Source organism: Phaethon aethereus (genome assembly GCF_964289735.1).
Source record: "Phaethon aethereus genome assembly, chromosome: 14".
In the NCBI taxonomy this organism is placed as follows: Eukaryota; Metazoa; Chordata; class Aves; order Phaethontiformes; family Phaethontidae; genus Phaethon; species Phaethon aethereus.
In genome coordinates, this window is record NC_138590.1 from 974,284 (window position 1) to 995,888 (window position 21,605).

At 54.1% G+C, this 21,605-nt stretch overlaps 2 protein-coding genes across 2 annotated transcripts; both read right to left on the reverse strand.

Moving 5' to 3' along the window:
* Nucleotides 1-1,551: 1,551 nt before the first annotated feature.
* DND1 (DND microRNA-mediated repression inhibitor 1) lies at nt 1,552-5,996 on the reverse strand (the record flags this gene model as incomplete). The annotated part of the gene is made up of 5 exons (XM_082006353.1): nt 1,552-2,214; nt 2,951-3,412; nt 3,533-3,650; nt 5,232-5,411; nt 5,880-5,996. The coding sequence occupies 5 exons, from the start codon at nt 5,994-5,996 to the stop codon at nt 1,736-1,738; spliced, it is 1,356 nt and encodes a 451-aa protein (XP_081862479.1). The 3' UTR covers nt 1,552-1,735.
* A 185-nt stretch (nt 5,997-6,181) lies between these two features.
* HARS1 (histidyl-tRNA synthetase 1) lies at nt 6,182-20,765 on the reverse strand (the record flags this gene model as incomplete). The annotated part of the gene is made up of 13 exons (XM_082006112.1): nt 6,182-6,241; nt 7,304-7,450; nt 8,236-8,352; nt 9,587-9,829; nt 9,930-10,057; nt 10,213-10,306; nt 12,960-13,058; nt 14,506-14,613; nt 16,738-16,863; nt 17,433-17,528; nt 17,720-17,839; nt 19,732-19,821; nt 20,688-20,765. The coding sequence occupies 13 exons, from the start codon at nt 20,763-20,765 to the stop codon at nt 6,182-6,184; spliced, it is 1,506 nt and encodes a 501-aa protein (XP_081862238.1).
* Between the last annotated feature and the right edge of the window lie 840 nt (nt 20,766-21,605).

Below are 21,605 nucleotides of genomic sequence, written 5' to 3' on the forward strand. Positions count from 1 at the left end.
GGGAGCTGGAGGATCCAGATGCATGATGTCAGAAGGTACTGGCAGAGCTCTGGGAAGCAGAGATAGGCACACAGGGCCATTCAAGGTGCTCCAGATAGACAGACTCAGAGCCCCATGAACCACATCCTAATGCTCTGGAAGACCTTTGGGGCACTTCAAAAGGTTGACCAGGGTTGCGCACGGAATGGCCCTTGGAGGACACATGAAGGCGCTTTGGAGTCCCCTGGTGTTGCACGGCAAGGCACATGGAGGTGCCTGGCCACCAGAGGAAGACACATGAAATCCCCTTAGGTGCACCAAAATGCACTGTGGACCCTGGTGAGCTCAGCAGCGCCCCTGGAGGCCAGCAGGGGCTGACAGCAAGGCACCTGGGTCCTTTGCACAGAAGGGAACAGCAGAACTATGTACTCGGAGGCAGCCAGGTGTGCCCCGAAATGTACTTGGAAGCCCATGGTGGTCATCAGAAACCAGTCATAGACCACTGGGCATGCTGAAAGGCACTTGGAAACCCTAGAGAAGAGCAGAAAGGCACTACAATGTCCCAGAGGTGCACCCAAAAGCACTCAAGGGCTCATCAAGAGGTGCTCAGAGGAGCCTGGGGCACTCAGAGAGACCTCAGTGAGAAGCTGGGGACACAAAGCTCTGGATGCCAGGGGCTACTGCTTCCCACAGGAGCAAACACTGCCTTCAGAGGCTCAGCAGGCTGTGGGTCCCGAGCCTGAAGGCTACAGGATGGATTCACGTCCCACCCCTCTCTTCTCCTGCTGCTGGAGAAGGCAGGCTTCCTGGTGTGGGGGGAAAGCACGGAGCTGGTCAAGCAGGGAGCTGAGGATGTGGGAGCAAAGGACAACATGACGCAGCCAGTGCTTTCCAGGCTACTTTAATACCAAGTGAACAGCATGCGGATGGACCTTCTGGTCCCGAGGAATCATTCATAGACAGCCGGTAACGCCACGGCTGCTTCCCCGTAGTGCACACAGCCCTGCGCCTCCCAGAGCCCACAGACACGCCCCCAGTTAAAAAGCAGCTCCACCAGCCCATGGGACATCCCCCACTCACCAGGACGGTCCCCATGTACGGCCCTGTCCTCACCAGAGGCCATTCCTCAGGAACCAGGCATGCTAGCCGAGGCCATGCAGAGTCCCCCGGTGAGCCCAGGCAGCCCCCAAGGTGTCCCTTCCACCTCCCCAGCTGACGCTGGCAGCTGCTTCTTCTCCCAAGACCTGCATTGGGCCCCTCCACCGCAGCAGAGCAACACAAACAAACTTAAAAGAAGCCAAACTGGGCAGGTAAACCTACTGCCCCAAAAACCAGAACCATCCCCCAGGGCCAGCCGGGGACAGGGCAGCTGTCACGGACCAGGCCAGCAGCCCCATCCTCCAGAACTGGCTCTCAAAACAAACCCAGACAAACTCAAAGCAAAGCTGGAACAGGACCAGGTCCCCAGCGGGGCTTGCACGCTGCTCCTGCAGCCAGTGGCACCAAGGCTGGCGGCTCGAGGTTCAACTCGTGGTTCGGACAGAACGGCTGCCTATGTCAGCGGGCATCCTGCAGCCGAGAGGAAAGCATCGGGCTCCGTGTGGTGCAGCGGGGAGCAGCACCCCAAAACCCCATCCCCTTACGTCCTCTGCTTCCAACCAGGAATCCCACCCGGAGCTGAGCCACCAGGGTCACACCTGGGGAAGGGGGGTGACAGTGTTTCAGCCCTGCCTGCCAGGCTGGGTCCCCCCACGCACTAGAAGTGCCAACAGCTCCACACTCCCCGAGACTTTGAGAAAGGCAGAGGGTTGGCACCAACATCACGCGAGGACTCACCGAGCATCCGGAGAACCTGCAGCGCCACTGCAACCTTCGCCTCTTCATGCCCGCTCCTGCCCGGACCGTCCTGCCGGACCCACGTGAACCCACTGAAGGGCACAGGGCACCCTGGGATCACCACCCGGCACCAGAACCGCAGCCACCCGTTGGGGTTTGCCTGGACGCACTTGGTGAGGAACACGGGGGTCCCCAGGTACTGCCTCCGGCACAGGGCATTCAGGTGGTCCAGTGCGTTGCGCAGCACTGGAGACAGGGGTGCCTGCTTGGGGACCCCCAGGCACTTGCCCCCTTGCACCCGCCTGGAAAATGGCTTCTCCTCACCCAACTGCAGTTTCTGCTTCAGATCAGGGTTCAGCCAGTCCACCCTCATCTCCAGCCCACCAAGCCTCACGTTCCCTAGGAGAGACCGGCAGCAGCTGGCAGGAGATGCTCACGCACCAGCCCTCCAGTATCACCCATCCCACCCTGTCCCGTCCCGCAGCATCTGGCGCAGTGAACCCCACAGGTGGTCTGGCGCTGACCCACAGTGTACGAACTGCACAGGAGCCTCTCCCCTGCCTCCGCACAGCCGCTGGGCAGCTGCTTCTCCATCTCCTTTTGCTACCAAGCTGGGCTTGGGGCTGCAAAGCTCAGGGGATTTTAAGGGCAGCCTGCCTTTAGGGACAGGTGCAAAGACATCAAAGCCAGATGCTTCTCAGCTGGGGTAGAAACAGGTACAAATCAGGACTTCGGAGGTTCCAGCTGGATGTCAGGAAACGGTGTCCCATCAGAAGCAGTGCAATCATGGGATGGGGCAGAGGGGCAGGGCATCTCCGTCAGGAGGGTTTAATAACTTGGCCAAACCTCTGGACGCCCTGGACTGCTACTAGTGATGCTCCCGCTCCGAGCAGACATCTGACTGAAGACCTCCAGCAGCCCTTTACCCCACCACCACTAGGTCTGCATGAAGTCTGCCAGGGATCAGCCCTACTGAGGAGAGCTGGCCTCCCGGGGGACACAGGTTGAGAATAAAGGATGTCTCAAAGCTGAAGTGATGCCGCAGCTGAGCCTGGAGATGGGATCAGTCCTTGCTTAGAGACACCGGGAAGACTAGCCCAAGCAGCATCCCACAGCGCCCAGGCCTCCCACTTACCTTCCATCAGGGTTTTCTTGGCCATGGCAGCAGCTTGGTGCGAGCTGTATTTCAGCACAGCGAGCTGGGCCCATTTCTGGCAGGGGCTGGCATACAGGGTGACACTGAGGACGCCCTCCGTCACTCGCCGCAGCACGGCCTCCAGCTCCCGCCGGCTCACTGAGGCAGCCAGGCCATCCACGCTCAGCTCACACTTCTCGGTGCTCTTGCACACCACAATGGCACAGCCCTCCCGCACCTCGAAGTTGTTGAAGGCAGCAATGGCGTCCTTGGCGCTGCACCGGTTGCTGTACTTGGCATAGGCAAAGCCCCGGTTGAGCCCGCTGAAGGTCATCATGAGACGAAACTCATAGAGCTTGCCCACGCTCTGGAAGAGCGGGATCAGCGCGTTCTCGTACATGTCCTGCGGCAGCTTCCCGATGAACACCTCTGTGCCAGCCGGCGGAGGGTCGCCCACCCAGCCTGCAGGCAGACAGCGACACGGTGCATGTGGCTGAGACCCACCTCGCCTCCGTGCCCACCGGGCACCCTGCGTGCCATGCTCGCAGGGCACCACAGCGCTGAGCCACCCTTCTCACATACCTGGCGGGGGGCCACCGTATCGCCTCTGCCCATTGATCTGCACCAGCTCAATGCCAGTTTCTTTTGTCCAGGCGAGCAGGGCCATCTTATTGGCCTGGTTGATACTGTTGGTCCACATCTGAGGAGGGAGATGATGTTGGTGTTTGTCTGGGCAAAGAGTTTCCAGCCTCCCAACTGGGAGCATTCCAACCCCATGAAGCAACCGCAAGGCCCAGCACCAGCGAGCACGTGGAGGAGCAAATGCTGAACCCCTCATGTCCTCAGGAAACCTGAGGAGCCTCCCAACACTACACATCTAAAGGACTACCCCTACCCTGCTCCTAGATTGCTCCACATGACTAAGTCCAACAACTCTGGTAGAACACAAGGACACCAACAGGTCCTCTATGGATGCCTGCAAGGGCTTTTGTCCTGGTTTTGGCTGGAATAATTTTCTTCCCAATAGCTGACATAGTGCTGTGTTTTGGATTTAGTATGAGAATAACGCTGATAACACACTGATGTTCTCAGCTGTTGCTAAGTAGTTGCTTATACTCAGTCAAGGAATTTTCAGCTCCCCGTGCTCTGCCAGCGCAGAGGTGCACAAGAAGCTGGGAAGGGGCACAGCCAGGACACTGACCCAGGCTGGCCAGAGGGATATTCCCTATCAGATAACATCACGCTCAGTACATAAACTGGAGTTGGCCGGGGGGCAGGAATCGCTACTTGAGGATGGGCTATCCATATGGTGAGCAATTACTGCATTGTGGATCACTTGTTTTTACATATTGTTTTATCAGTAATATTATTCTCTTTCTTTGCTGTCCTACTGAAGTGTTTTTATCTCAACCCGTGAGTGATATTTTTCCAAGTCTCTCCCCCATCACACCGTGGCAGAGGGGGTGAGCAAGCAGCTGTGTAGTGCTTAGTTGCCAGCTGGGGCTAAACTCCAACAGTTTTGAAAGCCAAGACACAGGCAGCTGGTTGGCCCTGCAGCACAGAGCCAAGGTGACCCATTGCCTGAGATCCCAGGCAGGCTGAGACCCCAAGACAGACGAATCTCTTCTACCAGTATCTCCTCAGGCTTCTGGGCACATCAAGGAGGGTCTGGAGACACCATCCATTTAGCAGCATCATCAGGTTTTAGCTCAGTTAAGTACTGCAAAGTCTCATTAGAGCCTCTGAAACTGCATGCTAAGTGGGATTAACCCTAGCTCAGGCTAAAATGCAGTCTGGCTGCACCTTCACCTTCAGCATCTCCAGGTGCTAGCACTTTTCTACCTCCACGGGATTTCACCTTTCCTGAAGACCAAAAAACACCTCTGGATGAAGGTGGGGACCCATACAGAGGATATATCTGCTGAAGGGGCGCAGAAAGACCAGCCCCGCACACCACAAAGCTCCTGCCATGGCTCTGCAGCGCCCAGGGCTAGGTCCCTTGCCCGCCGGTACGTGGGGGTGCCTGGGCTCTCAGGACAGGCAGGACCCGGCTCTTCCCCAGCGAGGCCCTGCAGGGCCCGCAGCCCCCGCCGATTAGGCGCTAACGGGGCCCATCATCACCCCCCAGGCTCCACGGGACACCGGACCTCCAGCCCCAGCTCACCGCGTGGGACGGGAGCCGTCCGCCCGCGACGGGTCCCGGGGGCTCCGGCCCCGGCCCGGGTCCTCCCCCCGCCCCCGGCAGTGCCGTGCGCCCCGAGCCGCCCCCGAGCGCGCCCACCTCCGCCTCCATCGCCGCCGCCGCTCCTCGCCGCCCTGGCCGGGCTCTGGAAGGTTCCAGCGCCGCCGCTCCGCCCACCGCCCCGCGGCTGCTCCGCCCCGGGCGGGACGGGGGAGCCCCCCCACCCCCCTCCGCGGCCTGGCCACGCGAGGAAGCCAGGTGGGACTTATTTAAAAAAAACTACCTGTTTTGAAAAAGGGGCTGGGGCACGAAGCTGGGTCAGCAGCGAGGGGAGCTGGGGACGGAGAGTGGCCCAGGGCACCCGCAGGACCCCCTTCCCCCGTGGCTGGGGAGCCCAGGCGTGGCTGCTCGGGAAGCTGCGGCGGGGCTGGTGGGGGCTTCGCTCTGCACATGGCGCAGTGGGTGGCAGCACCGGTCAGAGCCGGGGGGCAAGGAGGGAGCATCGCAGCTGAAGAAACGTCCGCAGGGACATTTAAAAACCAGCCCTCGCCCAGCGAGGCAGGTAAGGAAAGCCCTGCCCCCAGGGGGAAGCAGGGGCAGGAGTCACAGAGTGGGACAGACAGATTTATTCTGTTTCTGGAAGCAGCGCCTTTACATTTTGCTTGGGTTAAGGTCACCTCCCTGCAGCCAGAGCAGAGAGACAGGGCAAGACTTTTATTCAAAGGGACAGGAGCAAGAAGCTGCCACCAGGACCCCGGGGCCTGCTGGCAGCACGGGGCTCCAAGCATCACTGCAGTGACACCGGCACTTGCCAGAGCCACTTGCAAAACGTCTTCCCAGCAACATAGTGGAAGTCCAGGGCATGTCGTAGGAGTCGGTGCAGCCTCTCTGCTCCCACCAGCAAAGGGAGAGTACGAGACAAGAATAAATACAGCTTTCAAAGGTCCCCCCGACCCCACACCTGCTGCTACGTGGCCTGGCGAAGGCATTTACAGGACGAAATCTGTCAGCCAGAATCCAACAAACGAGTAGACATGTCCAGAAGGGATTTAAGGCCGGCTTGTTCGCATCCTGATCTCCTCAACCAGGCTCTCCCTGCGAACGTTGACCTACACAGGGGAGGACAAAGTTATTTCAATACAACAAGTAGCTTGACTTATTGTTACCTTCTCTGGTCCCAGAGGGATGGCCTGCACCACATGCGTGGCCCTGGGTCAGGGGAGATCACACTGTGGTGCTGTCACTAGTCCACTACAGGGATCGAGCAGGCTGCAGCACATGCAGAGCTCAACCTGTGAGAGCAAGCACCTGCCTGCAACCCTGCCAAGCCCTCTCCTGCCCCACGATAGCAGGAGTGATGTTCTTCCCACTCTTTCGTACTGGTTCCAAAGCCAAGACCCATGCATAGATCAGCACTGGTCCCACTCATTCCAAGAGGGCACCTCCAGGACCTGCAGCGATGGTCCCATGCCCCAGACTGAAAGTGTGAGCAGCCATACAGCCCACCGAATCGCCCCCCCATGTTCCAGGCTCCTGAACTGAGGAATAGCTGGGAGTTCAAGGAGGCTGCATGATGGGAAACTCCGCAGACCTGGAGACCTGGCTCCAGGAAACTGCATGGGGTGAGGAACTGGAATGTGAGGTGTTACAGAAGTCCCTGGAGAGACTACTGCTTGGAAAGCTCTAATGAGGAAGCCAATGTATGAAATTCTGAGAGCCTGTTATAGGGGGCTTGGTGTCAAACTGACACCAGGGTACATGCTCCACAGCAAGTCAAGAGGGACTGAGGAAAGTTGTCTCACCGAATCTCCAAAAGTGCACCCACAGGGCCACTGCCGTCAGTCCACAATCCTCACCTCCGGTCTGAGAGCCCTGGCTCGCGCCCCTCTGCCTGCCTACTGCATGTGGAGAGCCTTCCCTTCACCGCGCCTTCTGCATAACCAGCTTTGTTAAGCCTTGGAGGCTTTTCACATAAGGTGGAAGTGCCTTACTCCTCTGATCTCCCTTTTGGGCACTACACTCAAAATGTGGGCCAGCAAAGCCACCTTGCCATGTACAACCTGACAGCACTGCTGCAGAGCAGGGTACAAATGGGTCTTGGAGGGCTAGCCTGAGCTGGGATGAAGGGTCAAGTAGCCATCCCCCTCATGCTAGGCTACCACAGGCCTCACCTCCTCCCTGGTTGCCACAACCCGCAGCTTGACGACTCCATCCTTGAGCTCCTGCTCACCCACAATAGCAACAAGAGGGATGCCCGTTTCCTCGCAGTACTGCAGCTGACTCAGCAGCTTAGGATTTTTCTTGTACAGCACTTCTGCCTGGAAGAGAACCAGAGCACACCACCATCATCAGCACTGGCCTGTCTCTCTCTGCACCCCCTCAACCAGGCATTGCTGGGCCAGCCTGCTAATTGCCATCTGGTGAGCGTGGGGGTGTGTGGTGGGCAAGAAGATGGGCTAATGGAGAAGGTTGTGCATTACAGCTAACGAGTAACACAACACAGCCCAAAGGTACTCACAAGACACTGCTTATCCTGGGAAGGCACCAGGTCATTAGCTCTAGTCCAGATCAGACCAGGGCTGACACCTGTGGTGTCCCTACAGGGTCAGGAGCCCAGCAGGACACCCAGGCATTCTCCTCCACTCAGCCATCAAGGGAGTCTGCCTGCAGCAGGCAGGGAGCAGGGCCCTGCCACACAGCTTTGCCTTCAGCCTGCAGAAAACAGCCCAGGCTCCTCCCTGGCCCCAGTTTCCCCTTGTAAGGCTCTCTGGGTTTTTTTGCTTTTTGTTGGAAGCAGCATGGGTATCCCAGCTGCCACAGAGCAGGGGCTGGAGCATTGCCAGCTTTGGGAATCTGTCCTGAGATAACAGACACAGAGCAGCCCCTGCAGTGTTATAAGGCTAACCAAGTCATGCTGCCCAGCCCCTCCTGGAGAACATCCGATGCAGAACACTGAGAAGAGACAGGCTCCATTAAGGAAGGCAATCTGCTGCCCATCTTCTCTCTATGACTCCTTCCTCCCAAAGCAAAGCCAGATCTGGTCCATTCCTGGCACAGAGAGTGGACCAGGCAGCTCCTGACTTTGCCATCAACCCGGTCATACCTTGATTCCAGCATCCCACAACTCAGAGATGAGCTTCAGCCGCTCTTCAAGGAGCTTCTTTTGGGCAGAGGCCACCAGCACCTGTGTCTCTGTTGTCCTGATCTTTTCCTCAGAAGCCTAGAGAGGGGACAAGACTCAAAAGATTCCATGGACATACAGAGATATCTGAGACCCTATGAGCAGGATGGGAGGTGAAGAGGATCAGGCTCAGTGGGATGAGCAGCATAAACTCAGGAGAGTCAGGCAGGCCCCACATACCCCATCCTGGAGCAGAATCTCATCTTCTGCGGTTGTTCCATGATGGGGGCCTTAACAGACCCTCCCTCCTGCGCTGCAGGCACGTACAGACTGGAGGATGTGCTGAGAATGAGAAATTTCCCTGCCAGCTTCTGCCTAGAGACTCTTCCTCCACGCCCAACGGCCTCCTAGAGACATGCTCTGAACAGCAACTCTGGTAGAAACTGGACAGAGGCAGCTGCCTGCTCTACAGCTGAGCTGGTAACTACAGGTTAGATTAACAGCAGCAAGGTGAGATGCTCCAGTGCTATCAGAAGCCACCTGCTCCTGCAGCAGATGCTGGATACTCAAAGGGGCATTTTCCTGCTGCTGCTTTTGCTGAAGGGAGAAGCCTTTAAAAGGTCACCTGCAGAGGAACAAATCTGTCTAGGACTGAAGGTGGTGGGGGAAGAATTCAGTTTACACTTAGAAAACCCAGCTGTGTCTGGCTGCCAAGTGAGAACTCCCCACAACAGGGCTCTGGGAGAGGGAAATGCATGGCAGTGTTTTGGGACCTACAAAGGCCTATTTAACACCCATTGATTGGTACAGCAACTCTGAGGAGGGGATAGGAAAAAGGCATCTGGGAAGCCCACAGAGGCACTGCGCTCCCTGCCCCAGGACATCCAATCCCTGTTGTGTCTCTGTAGTGCCTTGGGCAGGACGAGTAAACGTGCAAGGCTGCTGTCTCCCTGTGCAGCCTTGCACAGCAGTGCTGCCTTGCCAGAGAGGACATGGGGTCACAGGGGTAACTAACACAGTGGGGAACACTAACCTGGGTACCTGGTACTGCTGAGGATTAGTGTGCCCCCCTCCAGCTGTGAGAGCTGAACAAGCCACATCTGAAAGCTGCTGAAAGAGGGGCCTTGTCTCCAGTGGGAGCGCCCCAGAGATCATCTGCCAAGCCAGAGAAAATTGGAGATTATGTCCTGTTTCTGACTCCTGCTGCAGAGCACAGTAGAGGCCTGGCTGGCTTCTCCATCAAAGACTTCAGCATCTGCTGGACTGGGGGTATGTGGGGAAGATGTAAATCCTTGCTCTTTCTCCATGCTTACTGAGCACCTAAGGCACCTACCTCCACTCTCTGCTCTAGGATGGAGAAGATCCGCTCAATCCCAATGCTGACCCCCACGCAGGGCACCTTCCGTCCCTTGGGATCAAACATCCCCACCAGCCCATCATAGCGACCGCCTCCAGCCACACTCCCAACGCTGACGGGCTCCTCCACATGGTCGTTCTCCTGCTGCAGCAGCACAGCCTCAAAGATCACCCCCGTGTAATAGTCCAGGCCCCGCGCCAGGCTCAGGTCGAAAGAGATCTGTAGGACACAAGGGAAGCCCCATCACTGGGTGCGCTCGGGGGGCCCATGCTGCCCAGCCACGAGGGCAGCACCCCCTCCTGCCTCTGCACCTCCTCACCTTCCCTGTGATGCTAAACAGCGTCAAGTACTCAAACAGCAGCTTCATGTCCCCCAGCCCCTCCTTGGCCAGCTTGTTCTGGGACAGCTTTGGGTCCTGGAGAAGCCGCTCAATCAGGTCCAGGCCACCTGTGGGAACAAGCCATGCCTCGGGTCTGCCAGTGCAGCAGCACCCACAACGATGGGCCCGGCCAGCCGCCTAAGTGCTTTGCACCCCTCTGTTGCTGGCCCAGCCTGACTGGCCTGGAAAAACAAGGCCAAGGGCTCGACCCCACGGTGCTCACCATGCAGCTGGACATACTCCCCAATGCGATCCGCAGCCTCGGGAGAGAGCCCCTTCTCTCCTACCATCTCAGTCCTCACTTCTTCCCATGGCATCTGCGAGCAGAGAGAACAACATCAGCCACTGCTCCAGGGATGTGGTCTCTCCTGGGGAAGGTCTCTGGTGGTCCTGCCCAATACAGATGAACCGACATATCTGCCCTCAACGGATCTTTACACGGTAGAACCCCCATCAGTGTCAGTGTGGTTAAGAGGTGCATGAGAGAAGCAGAAAATCAAATGCTCTCAGAGCATGGTCATAACTCCATTTCTTGTATCTCTGCACAGTCTCTTTGTATCCCAACCCTGCAGTCAGCAAAAGCTGACGAAAAACTTGAAGCCCTAGGACAAATACTTTGGTTTTGATTTCTGGCCAGAATCGAACACCGGTACTGTAAAAGCACCAAGTTTGGGAGATGTCTTGCTGCTGTGGTTTCCCTGGATAGGTACTTAGTCATAAACATCAGTCTATAAAGTGTTGCTGGTCATGCCTACCACCTGGAAAGGTGTGAGAAGATGGCTGGGTGGTGCAAAAACCCAATGTAAGCAGAATACACTGCAGTTTTCCCACTGACCAAGGGGTCAGAGAGAACCAGAGTCTTAACCACATCCATCTGCACTGAGATAAATCACAGCATTTCAGTAAGAAAACAAGGAAATTATCCCATCCTAAAAAAGCCCAATCCTCCCTTCCTATTGCTTTTCCATGCATACACAGCCCCAAACCCTACACTTTGCAATAGATCTCACTACTAACAGGACTTTAAGTGAGCCTTCCTCTAGTTGTCTTCATTTGACCATCAGATGAGGCCTCCAACGGAAAACACAGTTCATCCTTGAACAAAGCAATGTGAATACACGAGATGAGATACAAGGCTGCTTTGTTTAACAGGTTTCACAGGAAGTTTACGAGCACTCACTTTAAGCAGCCAGCCGACAGTGTCTCCCACATGAGACTGAACACACACAGAAATTCACCTCTAAATTCTACTTTGGATCCTGCACCAAGAAAACTGAGTTTTTAGATGTCACTTCATTTTAAGGTTCTTCTTCCTTAGCTATTAGTGGAGGACTGTATACACATTTATAGACTGGTCTCCAGCATCTTTATACCTGACTAGGCCCACAGTCAAGACAATCAGCTGCAAATAAAAAGCTGTACCTACACTGGCACTTTTCCCTCCTCCCAAAGGGCTGCATAAGGGCCTGAAATCCCTCAGAGATCATCACAGCAGCCAATGTTCTTGAGGCAGCTTGCTAAGCACAAATCTTTGGGTGCCTCCTGCCTTGTGTCTTACAGAAGCAGCTGCACATAGAAGGGGCTGTTCTGTGTCACGCCAAACCTGAATAAGCCATACAAATGGTGATGACTACACACAGCATGTTTTATAAAAGTACCTGTGCTACATGTCCAGATCAGCAGAGGTGTGAATAAAGTGACCAGGAGACATGGGACGGACTACCACCATCCCACAGCACCAGGAAGGAGAATTATGGCACCGAGGAGCACGTTGTCCCTGTGACCGTGTCCGCCCTAATAGAGTGCTGCACAGTACAGGCCAGCCCCAAGGATCCTTGTTCCTAGCAAAACACGCACTGATGGCAGGCACAAATGACTGTGAAGACATCCTGTGGGAGCACACAGTGCAGTGCAACACCAAACAGACCAGCCTTCCCTTGCCCAGGAGGCAGGAATGTGCTGCTGGGGTAATTCTTCAGGTCTGTGTTTCTGATCTTTTACTCCTTGTCACTCCAAATCCTTTTCTCTACTTCCAGGTAAAATATAGAAACCTCATCCATACATGACCTCCTCACTTTTCTTTGCTGTCTCCCTGCTGCTCCTCACCACTTCCTGAGGGTCCCACAAACAGCCAGAGACACACGCTGTCCAGCGGTGCCCTGATCATGCTGAAACAGCCTGGCCAACAACATGCACATGCTGCGGACCCCGTGTCCTCAGCAGGGATGCTAGACATCACATCGCCAATCAAGAACACCACCAGCTGGCAGGACAGCATTTATGAATAGGGTTCTGGAAAACACAACTCTGGCAGCCTACTCACCTGCGGATTTCCATTTAACTTGGACCCATCACCTGCAAACTTACTGCCTTACAGACTATGATTACAGACTATCACGTATGATTGTACTTCTCTACTCCTGCGTTACCACAGAGATTTACCGTTTATGTCATGCTCACCTTGCAGCTGAAGTCTGAAATTTTAGTAAAGATTGGACTGGATGATCTTTCAAGATCCCTTCCAATCTGGGCTGTTCTACGATTCTAGGAGACACCTGTGATTCCCTTCACACCACCTGACTGAACCTGATGCATTTGAAAAGGCTTTTCAACGCCCTGGCCCAGTCTGGGGACAAATGTTCATGATCCTGGTTCATAAACAGCAGCACCTTAAGAAGGCTAAGGTTTGGGATGTTGAATCTCCCACATGAAGAGCATTTTTCCCTCCCTCCTTTCCATTTGTCAGGACCTCATGGGATACTGGAGGAGAAAGCATAGGATCCAGTTTTCCTATGTGACTGTTGTGCCCTGTGTGCCTCCCCTCCAGAGAAAGGGGGGAACAAGGACAACTTGATGTTTGTCAGCAGTTTCCAGCCAGTTCTCATAGACCGTGGTAAGAGCAGCCCAGAGGGACAGAGACTCACTGAAACTCCAGCAGTGGCAGTTGCAGCCCAGGGCTCCAGCCCGTACCTTATCCAGTTTGTCAACGCTGGAGCAGATCGTTCGGAACTTGCTGTCTGGGACACCGCAAACTGCAAACATCCCATCAAGGATGCGCCGATCGTTCACCTGGGGGACAGGGAGCAAGTCATTAACTATGAACTCAAACAGATGCTTCAGCTGTGTCTGATTTCTCGCCTCTCTAGTTTTAAGCATGGAAGAGAAACTAGCAGATATCTGCCAAGATTTTCCACCATTTGCAATTTCTGTCTCTTTCCCATTCCTGGGAAGCTAAGCTGCCTCTCTGCCCACAGCAGGCCAGCTAGCACAACTGACTCCTACCAAGCCTGGGTAAAGCGATCACTTTCTCCTTCTACAGCCACAGACACCTTCACTCAACAAACAAAAACCAACAGGGCCTATGAGTCCTCTCATGTGGACACATAAACAGCTCAGGAACAGACAGACCACAGACTAAGGAGGTGAATTCATTGTTGCATATTTTTACAGTATAGCGAATTCCACAGTTTAATTATGCTCTGTAATAGTAGGTAATTGAGGCCAAAGGCTCAGCTGGATTCAACATTTCCATGGGTAGTGAGAACATCTACAATTAAATTAGACAAAAACAAAGACTGCTTGGGAGTTTGTAATCCTCCAGCATCAACATGAACCAGACAGTGGCTCATGGGAGACAAGAATAACTGCAGGCAGGTTATTTTCCTGTTCCCTATTGCAGGAGTGCCTTCTCATCCACAAAGGCATCTGCTCTCACCACTGCCCAAACACACAGTAGCGGGGCAGGCAGTTCCTACACACAGCTCTTCAGCTCACCCCAGACAGGTTCAAGGGCAGGTAATTGCCCCCTGCCCAGTAGGGGCTGCACATAGGAGCACAACACCCATCCCGCACTGCTCACCTCCCCTGCAGAGCCCAACAACGACCCAGTTCTGGGTCCCTCTCAGAGATCCCTCCTGCACATCAGGCACTCCTACCCATTGCTCTCTGACTGCTGTACTTCCCCATCCTGCCTGACCTGCACACCCAGCACCATTTGCTGCCACACCAAGATAACAAAGGTGTTTTGAAGCAAATAGGAAGCTCAACCTGCAGTAGGGCATGACTCTTCTTCTGGAAGAGGCCTCAGCCTTGGTGGAAAGGCATGAGTCTGCAGACAACATAGCACACACACTGAGCAGATGTCCCTACTAAGGTGGCATCGGGAGCTGGGACAAGGACAGGGATCCTGGGCCAGAGTCTGTGTTTTACTGCAGGCAGTGAACATTGGAGTCACCTGGCTAGTTGGCTGCTGGACATTTTGCAGGGAACTCTGGTTAGTGCTAGAGAGAACTCTGCTAACTGCAGCCTCAGGAAACCTTGCATTCCCAGCTAAAGGCAAGCCTGAGCTGAGGTCCAGCGTTTTAGCACATATACCATGAGAAGTCAGAGAGGCAGGATGAACTTCTGGATTAGACCTTAGTGGGCATTAGAGCAGGAACAGATGCTGCGGCGTAAAACCACAGGAACAACCACCACAGCTTCCCACCATGGCACAGAGAAACCCGCCCAGTCTCACCTTAATGAGAAAGTCCCCAAGCTGCAGGTCACTCAGGATCTCGTGCACAATCTTCAGGCACTCGGCATCAGGAATCATCGGGTCGAACTGTCCAGCAATGTCAAAATCCTGAGACACAGGAAAAGGCAGTAAAGCAATTCCACACCACCGGCCTGGCTGCAGCAATACAGCTTCAACTCTGCTGTTAACAGCAGTTTGTTTACAAAAAGCCACAGAAATGGGACAGAAGGGAGCACTAGCCCTCGCCAATAGGATCCAGAATGGACAGGATGTGGGTTATGACCCTCCTTCATCAAAGGCAGCAGTGCTTTCGTGTCCACTGCATTGCAAAGAGTTTGTATACTGTGTCGTGCCCAGTGCAGTTTGCGAGAAGCCTTTCTGCTTCTCCCTGCTTTCTGCTTCTGGAGGTGTGTGACCTGCTCCCTGCCTCTGACATGGCAGTTTACTGTGTCATACACTTTGAAACAGAGATCCTTGAAAAACAACGAAAAGGAGACAGCAGAGCAATCGTCAGCAATAAATAAATAGAACAAAGGAATCAGGAAGGGGAGGAAAAAACTACTTATTATTTGATATGACCTAAATACCAAATGCTTCACCTTGATTTTTAGGATGTTCTTTTTTTAATACACATGCCAATCAAGTTAATGATCACAGAAGAAGACAAGAGAAGCAACCTCAACTGAGGCAAAACCAAAGTTTCAAGACAGAAAAAGAAATCAGAAAGTCTGAGTTGTCTCCACCAGAGATTACCAGATGAACTAGCACACAGAACTAAAGCCCAACAGCAAGATGTTTTAACAGGCTGTGATATTTTGCCCATGACTGGAAAACAGCAAAGACAACATCAATGTTCAGAGAGAAATAAAACACAGAAACAACAAGAGACCTCTTATTCGACTTCTATTTATGAATGCCCAAATGCATAGTCTTCAACGAGATTTTGAGTACAAGAATAATTTTAATTAAGTGGATAGATTTAAACATGGCTTCACCAAGCTTTCAAAATAAATTGGGGCAATGTAGGAGGAAGGATCCCTGATCAGCTGAGTGCAAGAAAGGCTGATGCAATCCCCATGGAAGTTGGGCAAGGTGTAATCCACTCCAGCAAGTCAGGAAAGTGCTGCTACCACTGTATGTGGCACAGGTGAAATCTCACTGAAAAAAAAAACCCAACCAAGGGCTGATGAATTTTATTTAAGAAAAGATGCAGAAAAAGCTACTAGGCTGAGCAAAGCAGCAAAGCATCTCCAGGGAGAGAAGGTAACAGAGCTTGATTTACGTGGCCTAAGGAGGGGAAGATTTCTCTAAACATCTCCCAAATATTTATCTGGAAAAGGGGAAGAATCCATATCAAGGGATGACAGCTACCATTTAAAGAGCTGCACTGGCACAAGAAGTAAACTATCAGACAGAAGTAAGTTTAGCCTGGATATTAGAAGACTATTTCCAGCTATCCTAGGAGTGAGTTCTTGGAACAGTCTTTCAGATCAGACAGTAGGAAAAGACCCCAGGTTGTCTGGAAATGGGAATTCACCATGCTGGAGCTGGAAGGTATCCACAGGGGTTGTATGAAACGGGGATATTATCAAACAGAAATCTGTTTGCAATATGAGGCCCTGGGGACTGTGTTAGTACAGTGGAAGAAAGCCATTCCTTGGGGCTACCACACTCATCTGAGAAAGCCTCAAAGGAAATTTGTCTTACCTGTTCTATAATTTGGCCTCTGGGTTTTTCCCTTCCTTTAAAATAAAGATTGACTAAGCACGGGACACAAGTAGCATATGCAATGGCTGAGTCACTTGCTCGCCTGGTTCATGTGTCCTGCTAACACACCCAGGAGTTCAACTGTTGCCAGATTTGGGATCAGAAGGAAATTCTCCCCATCCACCAGGCTGGCAAGCACTGTGGGATGGAGCAAGGAGCTGCCCTCCACAGTGCAAAGCAGGCCAGATACCTGGGGCACCTGGGGGCTGTATTGCAAAGTTCCCTGATACATCAGCACCCTGTGTCACTGCCCTCATCCTCACTCTCAAGCTGTTTTTCACACCCATAATAAGGGCACACTAACAAGAAGATCCGTGGATCCTCCTGAGCTTTCCACAGCCACAGGGAAGGCCACTGCAAGGTAACACAGTCTTTGGTCCTACATTTTTATGGTGCTACGTCCCCACAAGTGCTGCCCAGCCTACAGCCTCACTCAGCAGCGTCCCCGTCAATGGCCAAACTCACACACTGGTAGAACTCCCTGTAGCGGCCCCTGGTCATGGCCGGGTTGTCCCGCCTGTACACCTTAGCAATGTGGTAGCGCTTAATGTTGGTGATCTTGTTCATTGCCAAATAGCGAGCGAAGGGCACCTGAAATGGTAGGGTTAAGGATGGGAATGGGGAGGGATCACCCCAGTTATCAGTCACAGGCAGTGCTGGGTCCTCGCTATCTCCCCAACATGCAGCACAGTGTGGCACACACCCGTGGGGCAAAGCAACTGCTAAGAGACAGCTGGACTTGCCACAGCTCCCCAAGATCTCCACAACTGTCCAAGACACAGCCCACACATGCTGCCATTACTTGTCCCTACAGGCATCTCCCAGTGCCACCTTAGGTTGCACCTCAGTTCCATGTGGCCTGTGTACAGCAGCAGCCTAGTCTGGGTACCCTGCTGTAGGAGAAACCCCACTCAGTACAGATCTGCCTTACCTCCACGTACAAGTGTTACTTTGCTGAACAGAAGCAGTGTACAGTAAATTACTGAGCAACGGTTCTGCACCCACTGAGCCACACCGCCTGCTCATGCTCTCCCTGTCGGTATGGAGACAGGGCGAAGACACTGTGCTCCCTCCTCCTCCCTTGCCCTCTGGACAGCACTGCCCCCAAAGGAGGGCAGTGAAGGTGACAAGACCTCTCAGCACTGGCTGTGGCAGGATACTGTCAGGTCGTAGCGCAGGGACAGCAGCTCTCCTCCTTGATCTTTCAGATCGTAGATGAGCTTTGAGTCTTCACCATATTTCCCTGTCAGCGTCTCCTACAACAAAAGGACACACCAAAAAACAGCATCTTCAGTGACAGGGGATCAGCCCTAGAGCACACAGAAAACAAGGAAAGAAAGAAGGGACACCTAGGAGGTGGAAGAAGAAAACTCAGCCCTCAACACATCACAAGCTTTCAACTGCAGAATCCTCATCAGCTCAGCCAACTTTCTGTGTCTTCACTCACCTTCAGCTCGAACACTGGCGTATCAATGACTTCTGCTCCATGGCGCTTGAAACAGGTGATGATCGCATTGAAGACTCTCTCACGAATGGCCATTTGCTTGGGGCTGTAGTCCCGTGTGCCCTGGGGTGAGGTAAGGAAAAGAGCAGAAGAGACATTGGGTTAGAGGCATGCAGTGGAGGCAGACGTGAGAGGCAATGTGAAGACGTTACCATACTGCTAACAAAACCAGAGAGATCAGGTCCAGACACCAGGTATCAGGAGAGGTGGTAAAAAGCAGCAGCAAAAAAACCCAGGAAAACACCAGGACACAGCTCAGACATGATCTACCATGGTCAGCAGAGCTAAATCTAAGTGAGGAGTTTCACAATGCAAGAAAAGGATCTAACACAGATCCAACAGTCAGAGAGTTCAGCGCTTTTGAACGTGACAGTGCAGCTAGGATCTGTCCACAGCTCCGATTCAGACGTATTAGCCAGACTCCTGCACAACAAGCCACCCTGAGAGGTGGAATCAGAGGACAGGCACACTTCGAAGCTGTGGAACAGCCAGCAGCTCTACAATTTCCAAACACACATAGAAAGAAATCATCTTTTCAAAGTGCGATACCTGTGAAGTGCCCATCTACTGTTCACTGGGGTGTGCTCCCTTTTAATATTTTCACTGTTGAGTCACCGAATTATTTCGATGACCGCATTTAGGCTCTTGGCAACACATAAATCAGTTAATTAACTAGACCTCCCACTTCCATTTTCTAGGGACTGGCAGTTAGGCAGGAGGAAGCAGAGAGAGCAGGCACTTGGTAACACCCCACCTGCAGGTCGCACAGCAAAAAGCAGCTTTCCGCAGTACACTGACGTGGCTGAGACAGGCTGGACACCCAAGCTGTGTTTCCCTGGCACTCATAGAGCTGCAAAATCCTCTCTCTGCATCTTTAAACAGTGAAATACGCTCCCACTTTCCAGTTCTCACGCCACAGTTACATTTACCAAAACATATGATAAAGGAAATGGACAAGGAAGGCGGTTTTGAGGCATTTCCTAAGTCAGTGGCATTAGCATAACCTGTTTCGTCATGAGCAACATTCATAACTGTCTCAGTTGGTCTCTGGTCAGCTGCTAGTGCTGAAACATTCACATCACAAAAAATTTCAGCATAAATTGCATTTTAGACACTATTGAGTCTCCAGGCCCCTGAGAAAAGATACCCCAGGAGGAAGGGTCCTTCTGCAGGAGGACACAGAAACATCAGTAGCTAGCCAGACCTGCTCAGTAAATGGGATTACCCACCCCCACAGACTAAGGCAAGACCAAAAGCCATGAGACCTTTCTTGCTCCCCACATTTCAACATGCGCTGAACATTCCTGGCAGAATGTCTGGCAGAACACTGCCAGACATCTGGGTTTCTTTGGCTGACTTACACTTTGCAGTTCCCCCACAACGTGCCTCGCACCAGCAGAGCTGCACTTCGCAGCACCCCATGCTCACCCAACCTACCAGAAGCTCTGTCCAGATTAACATGGAACAGGACCTGCTTGGGGATCATTGGTTTGTGAGAGACAATGTCTGCAGGTACTAGTGAGGTCAGTACTACAAAAGCTGTAGCATTAAACTACTACTACTCCTACCCCTAAACTCATCAGGGCAATGCAAATCATGACTTTACTTCAAATTGTGCAATTGAGCATGTACGAGAGCTCTATACTGGACTGCTACGATAAAGCTTGAGCAAAAAGGAATTTAATTTCCTGACCACCAGTTAGTGGTTGGATTATCACAGAAGCACCAGAAAGTCTTTAAGTTAGTACGGTATGTGGGTTGGATGCTGTGAAAGATGTTTTCACTTCTCCCCTGCTGCTAAAAGCAAAAAGGAAAACAGAAACGAGAACAAAGACAGGCAAGTCTGCGCTGAGATTTTGCACGTACAGGGGCGTGGAGGGATGCTGTGTGTGTGCGTGTGGGAGTAGGTCGTGCATACAGAGAGGCATGCGAGTGCGTGTGCTGGGGCAAGTTACCTTTGGGGTCTTGAGCACAAATTTGTGTTTCCCCTCATCTCCTCCCAGCTGTGCCTTCATCTCCAGCAGTTTTGCCACCTCCTTCGCAATCTGGGGAGGGAACAACAAGGGAGCTGGGGGTAAGCCTACCTGCCAGGCCCAGCCCACAGGCCTTCGCCAATACCTTCAGCGTCAGCATTCCCAGTACACCCAGCCTCCACAACCTCAATACATCCACTATTCCCAGTCTCCTAGAGCAACCAGAGGGGCACTCCCTGCTCATCTCCAGTACTCCCCACTTCTGCTACAAGCATCCCAATCACAGCACCCCCAACACCCCCACATTCTCTAACTCCCACAACCTCCATTACCCTCAACACCTGCCTTCCCCAAGTCCCCATACCTCCAGTCCTACCACCTCCATGCCCAGCATCACCAGCTCCTGCTACATGCATCCCAGCATCAGCAGTCTCCAGCACGCTCCTCCAATTCTAACACCCCAAGCATCCTTCTCTCCAGCCCAACACCAGTGTCACCAGTTCCTGCTCCCAGTCCCCCAGGCATATCGGCCCCTCCACTCTCCAGCGCTGTCCCAGTACTCCCATTGTCCCCAAGACTGCTCTTCCCAGTGCCACCACCCCTAGCCCAGCACCACCTACACCAGTACTCCCCGTTCCCCACAACACCCTCCAAGCCCAGCAGCCCCAGCCACACCCCAATCACCTCAGCAGCCCTCTCTCCAGCCCAGCACCACCAGTTCCCCCCAAGCCCCTCTCCCCGACCCCAGCCCCCCCAATGCCCCAGCCCCCTCTCCGCAGCCCCCTCCCCCTACTCCCAGTCACACCAGTCTCCCAGCATCCCGCTGGGATGGTCCTCCCCCAACACCCCATTCGAAGCAAGCCCCGAGCCCCCTCCTCCCCAGCCCCGCACTCCGAAGCCCCGCTAACCCCTTCCCAGCCCCGCGGGACCAGCCGCACCTCGTCGGGATCGGCCTTATCCTGCTTGAGCCGCCGCACCGTCTCGGCCTGCGCCCGCACCACCGCCTCCTCCGCCATCGCCGGCCCGCGCCTGCGCACTGCTGCCGCGCCGCGGCCGCGCCTGCGCACTGCCGCACGACGAGGGCCGCGCCTGCGCACTGCCGCTCCCCCGCGTTGCCACAGCAGCTGGCCCGCGCCTGCGCACTGCCCCGTTCGCGCGCCGCGGCGCCACGCCTCAGCGCCCAGGCGCGCGCGGGGACAGGCGCCGGCATCACGAATCTCAAATAAATGACCCGGGCGGGGGAAGGGGTTGCGTTTTGTTTTGGGTTTTTAATATATAAAAATACAGAGTTCCTGCACGCTCGCCCCAGCCAGAGCCCGCCCGCGCAGCAGACCCCTCTTGCCTCCTCCCTCCCTCAGGAGGGCCCGCGCTGCCCCAGGCCGCTGCCGCAGCCCAGGCGCCCCTGCCAGCAGCACCCCGCGTGCCTGGCCAGGTACTCGACAGCGGAACCCGGCTGCAGGCTGGGGCTGGCCCTTGCAGGCCTCGGGGGCGGGGGGGGGGAGGCTTTCCACTGCCACCCTCTCCCTACGTCCTGAGCCTGCGACTGCCCAACACGCCACAAATTCCCCCCGACTCCGGAGCTCAGCCTGAGCCTGCTTGAGCTGCACCACATCCATCTGTGCTCATGCCATCACCACGACTGCCTACAGTGGATGGAAATGACTGTACAGTTATAGGTACTGCAATATTAGTAACCCACAAGCTTGACCCATCCTTCAGAGCAGTTAACCAGGTTAACCTGGTGACAGCACTGTCCATAACTTTTTTCCTTGGCTCCTTCCAAGAAGATACCTCATGTTGACACTGCCTTAGCCCATGCAGATGAGCCTCAGGGTGGTAGATGGTGACCAGACGTC